The 13,750-nt window shown below is 36.4% G+C and overlaps 1 protein-coding gene across 1 annotated transcript in view; it reads left to right on the plus strand.

The window, feature by feature from the left end:
• The window catches only part of LOC128990391 (mitogen-activated protein kinase 1), a 132,819-nt gene that overhangs the window by 107,469 nt on the left and 11,600 nt on the right, over nt 1-13,750 (plus strand). The window contains exons 3-4 of the mRNA XM_054412742.1: nt 874-984; nt 1,755-1,889. Of these exons, the coding sequence (XP_054268717.1) occupies nt 874-984; nt 1,755-1,889 (246 nt within the window). The remainder of the gene's footprint in view (nt 1-873; nt 985-1,754; nt 1,890-13,750) is intronic.

Below are 13,750 nucleotides of genomic sequence, written 5' to 3' on the forward strand. Positions count from 1 at the left end.
AATATGTAGGCCTACAAAGGCTTTATTCCTATTAATTGAGCAAAAACTGTTCATGTTACTACCTAATCGATGATCAAAGTTTAACTGTACTGCAGCAAAAACGGATGTTTTCAATATTTGAGTCGGACTAAAGTTCCTGTAGTTATTCTCAGGCCAAAAAAGATTCAGCTTTACATATTTCTTGTTTTAAAATTTGTTTATTTTGCCAACAAAAATAGTTACAATATTAGTAAAAATATTATTGTGTGGTTAAATGTTTTCATTGTAAAATGTGTTTGTTGCTTGTCACTTTATGTTTCACTAAAATAACATCGACACATCTTTTGACATTTTGTCAGATTTAATTGAAACATTTTCAAGAGTCATTTGTATTTATTATTGTGTTGGTTGGTGGACACATGCTGCATCTAAACAATGGTCACAGCTGGTCCAATAGCAAAAAATAGCAAAACTATATTAATAATAGTCAGAAACTATGTTTGGGGCTAATTTATAAAAGTAAACAATATATGCAATTTAGCTTTTGTGAATTATTTGCGCAGTGCAAAAAAGTATACTTAATATGGGTCCTTATTGACTTATTGTAGTGTGTTCGTGGCTCATGATGACAAGAGTCTCTTTAGGCCTTAGTGATGCAATATACTATTAAGGTATTGGAATAGGTATTGTTGTGTGAATTAGAAAAAAAAAACATTCGCTTACACTGGTGCAATTTTTGTTTATGTTTAAATAATATTCTCTTCCCGGATTAAGAAAATCAAGATATTAACGTATTACAAATCATGGTTAGCTTTACTCATCTTAATGTCGTGTCTCATGGTGATTCAAGCTTACTGTATTTTAAAATCTCTAATAGTTGGTAATATGTTGCAGATAATTGACATCAGAGATATTTTACGAGCCCCGACGATTGACCAAATGAAAGATGTGTACATAGTGCAGTGTCTAATGGAAACTGATCTATACAAGCTTTTGAAGACGCAGGTAAGGTTTTTGCCGAGTAATACACTTTGTGACGTTAAACCGTCATTATCTAATTATAATTACTTTGAGCTTACACACAAACCAGATTAATAATTCTTTATGGTAAAATTGTGTTTGAAAATGAATGACTGATTATTAACCTTTTACTTTAATTACTTCATTCAAAATTATTTAAAGCCAAGTTTTCCTAGGAGCGGAATCGGCGAGCGGAGAGAGGAATGCGGAGAGCGGACTCCACTTGTCTTAGGCAATTTAATGTTACTGTTTTCCTAGAAACGGAGCGGAATGCCATGTTAATTTCAATTCCGCTCTCCGCGTTCCTCTCTCCGCTCGCCGATTCCGCGCCTAGGAAAACCCAGCTTAAAGCAAATTTCAACATGTAATTTTGATTTTCCGAACTTTTAAGCTCTAAGTAAAATTCTTTTTCTGTTTTCTTTCTTATACCAACGTGAGACTTATTTGAGTGAGACCTTTGAGTTGTCAAGTACTTCTTCTAAAGTAAGGTGAACGTGTAGTATTTTCTTCTTAACTCATAGATGTTTTCAAAAAGTGTAGCTTTAAGTTCTCCTTTGTTTTCTCGCTCTGAATTTAAATAAATACAAATCTTTAGGTTTTTTTTTTACAATTTGAGACATTGTTTAAAAAGTGTACTTTTGAGTTCTATTTTACTTTTATCAGTCAATGTAAAACATTTCGCAAACAAGTAGTTCAGTATAATTTTCTTGTCCAAATGCAAGATATATGGTAACACCTGTGCTATTGTTGTGCAGAGGCTAAGCAACGACCACATCTGCTACTTCTTGTACCAGATCCTGCGAGGTCTCAAGTACATCCACTCGGCCAACGTGTTACACAGGGATCTCAAACCCAGCAACTTGCTGCTCAATACCACCTGCGACCTCAAGGTAAATCATATCACTACGTATTAAACAATAGCTTGTTTGTTGTAGCGAATTTCCCACATAGGGAATAAGCTATTACCGTAGTACTCATGGTAAGACATGGATCCGGGACCAATTTACTTTTTCGTTTTTGAGGTCCCTAGAGGCCAAAAACACCATCCGTTCAAATTCATATATATATATTTGATAACTCGAGCAAAAATGATTTTGATTTTGATTAAATTTGGTATAACATGTAAAGCTACATTATTCTAACGAGTTCGCGAACCAGCATGATTGGACTATGAGAACGGGGGTTTATGGAGGGTTTTATTGGGTAAAAATAGGTTTTTCCCATTTTTGACCCTAAAAACGCAAAATTTCACAATTTCTTTCCAAACCATTTTGTTGAGCTTAAATAAACATACAACAATTTAGTAGGCTACATTGAAGTGTTATTGTGTGCCTAATGGTTACAGAGAAAATTCCAAAAATTCTTATGTTATTCTTAAGAATATTCTTAGCATAAGTCAACTGTTGTAGTTTGCTTGTTTATGAACATATTTTGATCAAATTTTGAAAATCTATTCATTTCTCACTAGACTATTAACATTTAACAAAAAAAATTACCCTCCCTGTTGCAGCAAACCTAAGTACTCGTTAAACTAATTATATTTAAATAGAAAATAAATGTGATATTTTTAAGGAGGCATTTTAGTGTAAATGTAAATCCAATCAGATTAATGGAAATTCGCTTAGTCTGCAGGTTTGCTGCGGCGGGGGGTATATATATATATATATTTTTTTTTTTCCCCCGAAGACGCTAGGCACGAGCCTGGGATTGTTTTTCACATTACTTCAGGCTAGACCCAGGGGTTGCGGCATTATCACATTATCACTTTGTTAAAATCCATTGGTGATTTGGCAGGATTTAAACTCGGGATCTCGGGAACCGAAGTCCCACGCTCTAACCACGTATTAAACAATAGTAGACTCACAGAGATTTAAGATTCAGATGAAACACTTAGTTGTACATCAAGTTGTGTCTTGGGCAAAGTCCAACCAACCCTCCTTTGTCCTCATCTACTACAACGCTTATGGTGGACTCTGTGCCCTGTTTGATACGAATTTCCGTACAGTGCTCGCCTTTTAGGCTCTTCCTTGGTAGTCACTAGTATACTTCCAGCTCAACATACCAGAGTTAAAAGCGCACGGGCGTCCGATAAGCGTGTTTCCTCTCTGTAGACACAGATGAACAAACAAGCATAGGTTTTGGTAATTTTAAGAAATCTCATGTTGGCTATTTTGGTATCAAATGGTCCCATGAAATCAGTTCCAGTATGCAAGAATGGTTTAGATGGTGTGACTCTGGGTTTTGGTAAAGACGCCATTAATGGAATGGTGTTTGTTGGCTTGTGTCGGAAACATGTGACACAGTTGTGGATCCGTTTTCGAATGATGTTTCGTGCGTTTAAGATCCATACACAACGATATAAGATGGATTGGATGAATAAAGGACCGGCATGCAAGTAGGTAATGTTTTTTTTTTTTTTTTTTTTTTTTTTTTAAAGAGGTTGGCGGCCTCTTTTAACCTTGCATTTGCCCGTCCACATAGACTAAGCGCCCGTGCGTGGATCGTTAACAGCAAAGCAAGGAGTGAGCCAGTACAGTACAAAGGTGAACTGTACTGATAAAATGTTATCGGCAGTGACCAGGATCCGAACCCACGACATCGCTGCCTTGGGCCCGAAGTCCGCGACGCTACCGACTGAGCCACCGACTCACTAACAAATGTGCCAGTAGTCTATGTAAATATTTGTGATGTGGTGAGATTTAGGTAATAATATCGGATGTTTTGACTGGTATGGAAGTTCAGAATTCTGAAGACGCCCTCCGACACGAATAATGTCATTGTCATCAATGAACGGATGGAGTGGTTTCAGTTTGTTAGGACAATGGTTGGCTTGAAGTTCCTGTTTTTCAGTGGCGAAGACTTCTGATTGGACTCTGTGAAAGATCTTTAATGTAGATGTGCGCAATTCGTCAGTTGTGATGAAACCTATGATACGATTCTGTTTATTCAAACAGTTGTGTTTGAATCGTAAAACAATTGCAATTATACGCACTAGTTTTGTCCACGATGAATAAAATTTGAGTGGTTGCCATTCAGTGATACCTGTAGTTACAAACACAGGCAATGGTGTTGGTTTTAATTTCGGACAAAACTTCAGAATTAAAGTCAGTTTTTGGATGCTCTTGCTTTGGCCAATCTGTTGATGGACGTGAAAGCCATGATGGCCCTGACCACCACATATGATTTTCTTCCAGCTGTTTGACTCGTAAACCACGAGAACCACAGTCAGCAGGATTGTCATTAGTGTTAACGTGATGCCACACTTCAGTGGAGTGCGATTCTTGAATCGTGGCAACTCGATTGGCGACAAAAGTTTTAAGTTGGTAAGCTGGGGTTTTGATCCAGGTTAAGACAATCGTGGAATCAGACCACAAGAAGATGTTGTTTGTATTAAACATGTTGGGAAACAATGATGTGCAATGTGATGTCAACTTTGACAGCAAATGAGCTGCACATAACTCTAAACGAGGTATTGTGGTGCGACGTAATGGAGCGACACGACCTTTTGCCATAACAAAGTTTATGGTGACTGAATCATCAAGATGAACACATCTGAAATAAATTAAACAAGCAAATCCTGTTTCTGAGGCGTCCGCAAAACCATGAAGCTCAATGCCTTTTAAAGAATGCAGATTTAAAGAACGTGGTATGGTGATGTCTGATAAATATTGAGTATCATCGGAGAATCGTTTCCACTGATCGATAATAGAATCAGGTAAAATGCTGTCCCAACTGATTCCAAGAGTACAGATTTGTTGCATAATACACTTGGCTATCATGATGCATGGAGTTAAGAATCCACACGGGTCATAGATTTTAGCGATTGCGCTAAGAACATGTCGTTTTGTAAGATTTGCGTTGGAATCTAGATTAGTGGTAACGTAAGTGAAAACGTCCAACGTAGGTGACCATTGGAGACCTAATACAGTAAATTGAGGACAGGTGGATTCAGACACAAATTTTGGAGTTTCGCGATGTGACTCAGGAAGATCTTGAAGCAACTGTTCTGAGTTTGACATCCACTTGCGAAGTTCGAATTGACCACATTGCAATAACTGAGTAAGTTGAGTCTTAAGTTGTATGGCCTCTTCCAAAGTGTCTGAGCCAGTAATAATATCATCCATATATGTATGGTGTTTTATTGCATAGGCTGCTTGAGGGTACTTGTGACCTTCATCAGTAGCTAGCTGGTGCAAGGTTCTAATAGCTAGATATGGAGAACAATTCATACCATATGTAACAGTGTTAAGTTGATATGTTTGCATAGGCTTATTTGGTGAATCGCGCCATAGAATCAGCTGATAGTTACGATCCGAAGGATGAATCACAATTTGGCGATACATTTGTTTGATGTCTGAGCACATGGCAATACGATGTCTTCTGAACTGAGTCAGAATGTCAGCTATGTTAGGTTGCAATGCTGGACCAGTCAGTAACAAGTCATTGAGTGAATGGCCAGAATCAGTTTTGCAACTTGCATCAAATACAGTGCGAAGCTTAGTTGTTGAACTAGATTCTTTTAACACCCCGTGATGAGGTAAATAATAATGTTGCGGAGTTAATGACGATACATCTATGAGAGACATATGATCAAGAGATAAGTATTCATGCATAAAATCTTTATACAGCATAGAAAAACGTTCGTTACGTGAAAACTTACGTTCCATTGCAATTAAACGTTGCTTAGCTGCATCAATGGACGAACCTAACATTTTGGATGAGCCTTTAAACGGTAATCGTACAATGTATCTACCGAGTTCGTCTCTGCTATGAGTGTCTGCGAATAACTTTTCACAATGAATATCTTCTTGGGATTGTTGTTTGTGATTTGGGATTTCTTCTAAGAGCCAAAATCTTTGAATGGAATCGTGTATATCATTTAAACTTGTAGTATGCAAACAAATATTTAAAGTACTCGATTGAGATGTGCATGATTGCAATGTATCAGGTGTACATGGAGTAGTACCAATAATTATGTTACCACATGGAGTATTAATTATTGATGGCAATGTGCTGCCGAGTGATGTAACAGGACCTGTGAATAAATGAGGTACCAAAGATGCTCCTAAAATGACATCAATGCGGTTAGGAAGATGAAAATTAGGATCTGCTAATTGTTCATGTTTCAAGCGTGAAACCACCTCTGGAGCTACTGGACATCGAGGAATGTTCAGTGTAAGCTTATCAAGTATAACAAATGAATGGTTCGGCTGTAGTGTAATTCCCGATAAAGTTTCAATGTTTGCTGTAATTTGTCCCTTTGTTTTCGTACTTTGCTGACTGATGCCTACAATTTGAGTAAAACATCTGCTTCGAGGAGTATTCAGTAAATGGACAGCACGTTCAGAAATAAGAGACGCCATGCTTCCTGTATCAATAAGCGCACGAAATGTTTGAACCTGTCCACTGGAACTACGTATGTTAATTAATAAAGTTCCCAATAAGACCATTGCTGCTTGTGAAACGGTGGTTCGAGGATTACGGACATTCAAGGTGATTGGATTTTGTGCATCTGTATTAAGATTGGATGGACGAAACTGCTCATTACGTTTGTGTGAATTGGATTGTCCAGCTTTATTTGTGAATGTCAGTTCTTCAGTTGGAAAGTGCAATAAGGTGTTGTGACGTTTACTACAATGTTTACAAACTGACTGAGACTGACATGTTTGAGAACTGTGATTTCCTAAGCAAGAAATACAATGATGATGTGATTTTACTGCCTGGAATCTGTCTTGTGGTGATAGTTTTAAGAATTTGGCACAGTTGTAAGTTTTATGATCAGTGCCATCACATCCAGCACACAGCAACGTAATTTGTTGAGGTTTGGGTTTTGAGTTGAATATTGGGCTTGTTATAAATTTACGTGTGTTAACCTGTTTTTCTGGAACATGAGAGATACGTGATTCTTTAAAACACGATGTGGTAGCAACTGCATCCTCATGCCGATCACATTCGGACGTGAGAAATTCAAGTAGCCTATTTCTTCTGCAGAGGGCAATGTGTGAGCTGTAGCCTGTCTGTTGTCACGGAATGTTTCAAGACGTTTGCGTAAATCCACATCAAGTTTCCGAAGTAGCAAAGCCGTCAATAGATGGTTAGAATTGCTGATGTCACAATCGATTACAGTTAACGCCTGAATATGTTCATTGTAGCTGTTAACAAACGTGCGAATTCCAGAAACATTGCGACTAGAAATGTCTGGTAAATCAAGAATAATATTGAGATGAAGTAGGCGTAAGCGTCTGTCATTTTGGTAACGTTTGAAAACCATTTCGTAGGCAATGTCATAGTTAGCCTCAGTAAGTGAAAGGTTTTTAATCAGGTTCAATGGTTCTGATGACAAAACACTTAATAAGTATTGAAACTTAGTTACTTTGTTTAACGTGTCGTTTTTGTGAATTGTCGTATTGAAGACATTGATGAAGTTTGACCAATCAGCGAAGTTCCCACTAAATTTAGGAAGTTCAAGTTTTGGTAGTCGCGCTGAACATGACTGATGCTGTATAGTTAATTCAGCGTTCGAACCAGGAAGGCTAAGTTGTTCATCGCCAGATGACAACATATCATCAATAGAAGAGGTCAACTCTATGAACAAGTCTGATACACTGTTTTGATCAGCTACCAAACGCTCCTCAGTAATGTTCCCCTCATCCTGAACTTGAACCACACGTTCCAAATTGCAAAGAAAATCGTCATATTTTCTTTGAATTTCATTGCGATATTGTTGGGATTTGTCAGCTAAATATTTTACATAAATAATTATAGAAAAAAGTAACAAGACAAGTTTTTCAGTTTAATATACAATGTTGTTCATTTTCTGAAAATAAGTTTGTCAAAAACAAAAAAAAAAACTTAATATTGATGAAACTCACCAAGAATGTCAATCATTCATTATTTTCATGTTCATTGGTGGAACCGTCTTGATGGATTCATAGTTTCTTGAGGTATTTAAGTTTAAGTTCATTCATGTCTTGATGATTAAAATATCACTTTTAAAATGTCTTTCTTCCTTGTAGAATTTAACAATGATGTTCACAATATGGATTGTATAATGTAGTTGAAATTAAAATGAGTAATATTTGCTTAAATCCCATGAAAATTGTATGTGAGTTATAATAAATTGAGAATAAAAATGATATGTAGTGGTTGTACTGAAGATAGAAATGCAATGTTTTTTTTATAATAATCAAAAATATGATGTAAATAAACATTAAATTAAATAACTTTCAGCTGTCAAGAAATTGGGATGGGAAAGAAAAATAGGAAATTGTATTTAGAACAAAGAGGAATTAAAATTATAATATATTGAAATCAATTTTGAATGAAAATATGGAAAAGTGATGAACTAGTACGCAACATAATCATCTATGAAATAACAAACAGCTGTTCGGATCAAGATTATTTTTTCTAGCTGTCACTGATATGTTTACAAATCCCGCAACCATTTCCGATCACATTTTGAAAGCAAATCCCAACCAAGTGAGATTAAAAAGTTTTTTTTTACATAACGGATTTAATTAATCGCAAGTGCAATAATATAGTATAACCGTAAATGAAATTAAATAACTAGGCATCATCCAGGTCAGGAACCAGAGATTCTTTGTGTATAAAATTGTTCTTGAGTTTTGATAAACAAAAAGAAGACCTTGAATCAGTGTTGTATAGGGCTGGGAAACTTAAATTTATTAATGATCGTCGCCAGCAGCATACAAACAAGGTTTCCACTCATTGACGGCGGTTGTGTAAAGTGTAAAGTAAAAAATCACAACTGCAGTAGGTGATTGTAACAGAGGTTTACGGATGATACTAAACTCGCTTTTCGAATTTGTCATTTTCTGTTTCTACTCACCGTGTGATGCAATCGCTGGACCATACAGCCAATAGTGTCACACTCTACAGTAGGAAAGGATAAATTAGTGGGAAACTTTAGAAAGAATTAGATAGTATGGTAACGAAGGAAATAATTGTCAAAGAAACAGAACCAACTGAATGGGTTAATAGTTTATTTAAATTCATTGTTAAGCCCCTGAGCTGTAGATATTATTGTAAGACTAGATTACTTACGTCAATAGCTCATTGAATTTCATTTCATGTTTCAGTACATGTTTCGACACATTGTCATCCTCAGCTGAGTACTAGTGAAGTTTTTATTCGCCATATGGTTTCGTCAATGTTCAATTAAATAAACACGTAACACGTAACACAAATACGACACGACACGGAACATAATACATTTACAACACGTAAAGCTTTAGACATGCAGGCCTGCTCGAACAAAACACACGGTCACGCCGCGGGTCGGGGACAGACTCGACTTTTGAGTCTGTCCCCGACCCGCAGCGTGACCGTGTGTTTTGTTCGAGCAGGCCTGCATGTCTAAAGCTTTATGTGTTGTAAATGTATTATGTTCCGTGTCGTGTCGTATTTGTGTTACGTGTTTATTTAATTGAACATTGACGAAACCATATGGCGAATAAAAACTTCACTAGTACTCAGCTGAGGATGACAATGTGTCGAAACATGTACTGAAACATGAAATGAAATTCAATGAGCTATTGACGTAAGTAATCTAGTCTTACATTAATAGTTTAGTTTTAATAAACAAAAAGGATTCTGGTCTGAAAGTTGGAAACTCCTTTTGGAAGATACAGATTCTTACGGCATTTGTATCTTACCTTACGGCATTTGTAATGCCCCTGATATTTTTCAGTCAACAATTTTACAGATATTTGAAGGTATAGAAGGTGTTGTAACCTATATTAATGACATATGTATAAGTGCACCAGATATGGAAACACACAATGTTAGATTGAAAGAAGTTTTGAAACGAGCCTCAGAGAATGGTATTAAGTTCAATGCTAAGAAATGTTTGTTTGGTATAAGAGAAGTTATATTTTTGGGTCATAGTTTTTCTGAGAAAGGTCTTATGCCCGATCCAACAAAAGTAAAGGCTGTACAGGAATTGCCAACACCAAGTAATCGCAAAGACTTAGAAAGGTTTTTAGGAATGGTCAATTATCTTTCTAACTTTATTCCTAATTTTTAGCGAATTTCCCATATAGGGAATAAGCTATTACCGTAGTACTCATGGTAAGACCTGGACGCAGGACCGATTTTTTTTTCGTTTTGTGGTCTCTAGAGGCCAAAAACACTATCGGTTCTAATTCATACATATATATATATTTATATATTTAATATTTATATATATATATGTGTGTGTCCGTTAGCACGAGAACTCGAGCAAAAATGATCCGATTTTGATTAAATTTGGTACAAACGTGTAAACCTACGTTTATTCGAACGAGTTCGCAATCCAGCATGATCGGACCATGGGAACGGGGGTTTACGGGGGGTTTTATACAATACAATACAATACAATACAATATTCTTTATTGTTAATTCGTCAAGAATTACAATAGTGTCAATACAATAGTGAATTGTACATGTTAATTTTCATAAAATTCCTTTATTGAGTAGAAGGGTCTTGCGATTAGCCACTTCTTCAACTCCTGGTGTAGCTTGTTGCCAGTCAGGTCTCTCAGGTAGTCAGGTAGATAGTTCCTCAGCTTGCAGCCGGTGTAGGAAGGTTTTTTCTCCCAAAGAGTTGTTCGGTGAACTGGTAGTGCAAATTTGGAGCCATGACGGGTGTTGTAGTGGTGCAGGTCTCGGTTTCTTGGGGGGTTTATTTCATTCACATACTTTATAGATTCAAGTATGTAGAGAGACACCACTGTGAGGATTCCTAGGTTTGCGAATGCTAGTCTGCAAGTCTGTGGTGGGACAAGGTTGGCGAGGGCTCTTATGGCTTTCTTTTGAAGGACAAGAATTCGATTCATATTTTTTGTTGAAGTTCCTCCCCACACTGTCAAGCCATATCTAAGATGCGACTCTACCAGTGCGAAGTAAGCTGTTTTGGCCACGGAGAGTCCGCCTATGTAGTTTATTCTTCTGACGACATATATTCCAGTACTGATTTTTTTGCTTAAGTGGTTGATGTGCTCTTTCCATGTTAGTTTGTTATCAAGGATAACACCGAGAAATTTTGTGTGGTTTTCTATTGTTACATCCTCTAATTGAGGGAGTCTTTTTTCTTACTGAAATTCAGAGTTGTAGTTTTTGTGGGGTTTATTGCTAAGTCATTGTTCTTTGAGTAGAGGATAGGTTTATTTAGGATCGATTTTGAATTAAGGTAAAGGTTTTGGGCTGTGTTGTCCTTGATCAAAATGGTTGTGTCATCTGCATACATGATTGCAACAGCATTTTCACTCTCAATTTGTTTGGGGAAGTCATTAGTCAATAAGATGAATTGAATCGGGCCTAATACAGAGCCTTGTGGAACTCCTCTCGTCAGCTTGCTTTTTGAAGATTTGAAACTTTCTGTGACTTCATTTGATGAGTTTTTCAGTTCCACAACTTGTGAACGTCCCGTTAGGTAGCTTTTGAACCATTCTAGCGCAGAGTTTCTTATACCGAGTCTTTCGAGTTTCTTGCATATCAGGTCGTGGCCCAGGCAGTCAAAAGCCTTACTGTAATCAAGGAAGATGGCTTTTGACTGCCTGGGCCACGACCTGATATGCAAGAAACTGGTTTTTTCCCATTGTCTTGGTTCTTTTCAGGGACTTCATTTCACTTCAGGGAATCTTCTTTTCTGGGTTTTTCCCATTTTTGACCCAAAAAACATAAAATTTTGCAATTTCTTTCCAAACCATTTTGTAGAGCTTAAAAAAAACAAATAATTTAGTATATTGAAGCGCTATTATGCGCCTAATGGTTACAGAGAAAATTCCAAAAAATTCTAAATTTAAAATTCCCATGTTATTCTTATGGAGAATAAGTAAACTGTTGTAGTTTGCTTGTTTATGAACATATTTTGATAAAATTTGAAAAATGTTTTTATTTCCTACTAACTATTAACATTTTACAAAAAAAAACAGTTTTACCCTCCCTGATGCAGCAAACCTAAGTACTTGTTAAAACTAATTCTATTTAAATCGGGAATAAATGTTATATTTTTAAGTAGATATTTCAGTGTAAATCCAATCAGTGAAATGAAAATTCGCTTAATCTGCAGGTTTGCTGTGGCGGAGTATTCTAGTGTCACACATCCTTTGAGAATTATGTTGAAGAATGATGTCTGTTTTCAGTGGAATAGCGAGCAGGAATCTGCTTTTGTGAAGTTAAAGTCATTGTTGGCATCTCCTCCTGTTTTAGCTTACTACGATGCTAGTATGGACTTAATAATGTCAGTTGATTGTTCAAATCTAGGGCTAGGAGCGGTGTTGTTGTGTGGAGATAAGCCTATAGCCTATGCTTCTCGTGCCTTAACCACTACTCTATCCAATTACTGTCAAATTGAAAAAGAAATGTTAGCAATAGTTTTCGGATGTTCTCGCTTCCATCAGTACATTTTTGGAAGAATAGACAATAGACAATAGACAATAGACAAATAATCTTTATTTACACATTCATTAAGAATAGTAGTAGCGTCAATTTACAATTTTTTCTAAATGTTTGGTTGAGGTGTTGTTTAGTCAAAGACCTGTTGATGGTATTCTTCTAAGGAATAGAAAGGTCGATTAATGAGCCATTGATGCAAAGCTGGTTTGAGGTCATCTTCTGACTTGCTTCTTAGATCTGGAGGTAGCCTGTTGTAGATTTTCATTCCTGCGTATGAAGGTTTCTTTTCAAACTGTGCCGTGCGATGTTGTGGAAGGTTGTACTGCATGGTGTTTCTCAGGTTGTGTTGGTGCATTTCGCCACGCCTTGTAGGGTTATTGAAGGGTTATAGTATAGTAGAAAGTGACCATAAACCTTTGGAAACTTTATTCAAGAAAACTATAGCATCTGTTCCTTTAAGGTTACAAAGAATGATGTTGAAGGTGGAAAGGTATGACTTAAATGTTGTTTATAAACCTGGCAGGTTTATGTATATTTCAGATACATTGTCAATAGCTCCTTTGCCTGTAATTGCTGGAGGAAATAGATGAGTTAGATAGTGACATCATTTGTCAAGTTAACATGTTCAAGTCTAATTTGCCAATATCTGAAACTAAACTTTAGTTATTTAAGGATGAAACTAAAAAAGACAGGTGTCTTAGTATTGTGAAAATGTACATAAAAATAGGTTGGCCAGATAAAAGTTTGGTAGATGAGTTATCTTTACCGTTGTGGAATGTTAGATATGATTTACATGTTATTGATGGTCTAGTGTACAAAAACAATTCTCTTGTTGTTCCTAAAGATTTGCAAAATCAAATGATAGAAATTTTACACAATGGTCATGTTGGTAAACAAACTTGTGAAATTAGAGCTAGGAACTTGTTGTTTTGGCCTAATATTAGTGATGATATTAGAAAATAAAGTTGAAGGTTGTGAAGTGTACTAAGTTTAAGCCTAACAACTGTAGGGACCAATTATGTTTCATGAGGTGCCTAATCTACCTTGGAATAAAATAGCAGGTGATATTTTTTAGTACAAAAACCAACACTTTTTGGTTGTAATGGACTATTAAGTTTATTGAGTGAGTAAGTTTGCCTAACCTAACTTGTAAAACTGTAATTGAAAAGTGTAAGTCGTTCATTTGCTCAAACAAATAAAAAAGTTACAAACAAGCTCAGTTGTCTTGAACCTCAGGTGATCGGTCTCCATTCTTCTCAGGTGATCGACTTTGGCTTCTCTTTGCTTGGGGAGCGAAATCTTTCATTGGATCGTGAGCGGGAGCGAGACTTGGACATATACCTGCTCACGATCC

The sequence above is a fragment of the Macrosteles quadrilineatus genome, unplaced genomic scaffold, assembly GCF_028750875.1.
Source record: "Macrosteles quadrilineatus isolate MER2022 unplaced genomic scaffold, UCM_ALF_1.0 Scaffold_1__1_contigs__length_201487025, whole genome shotgun sequence".
In the NCBI taxonomy this organism is placed as follows: Eukaryota; Metazoa; Arthropoda; class Insecta; order Hemiptera; family Cicadellidae; genus Macrosteles; species Macrosteles quadrilineatus.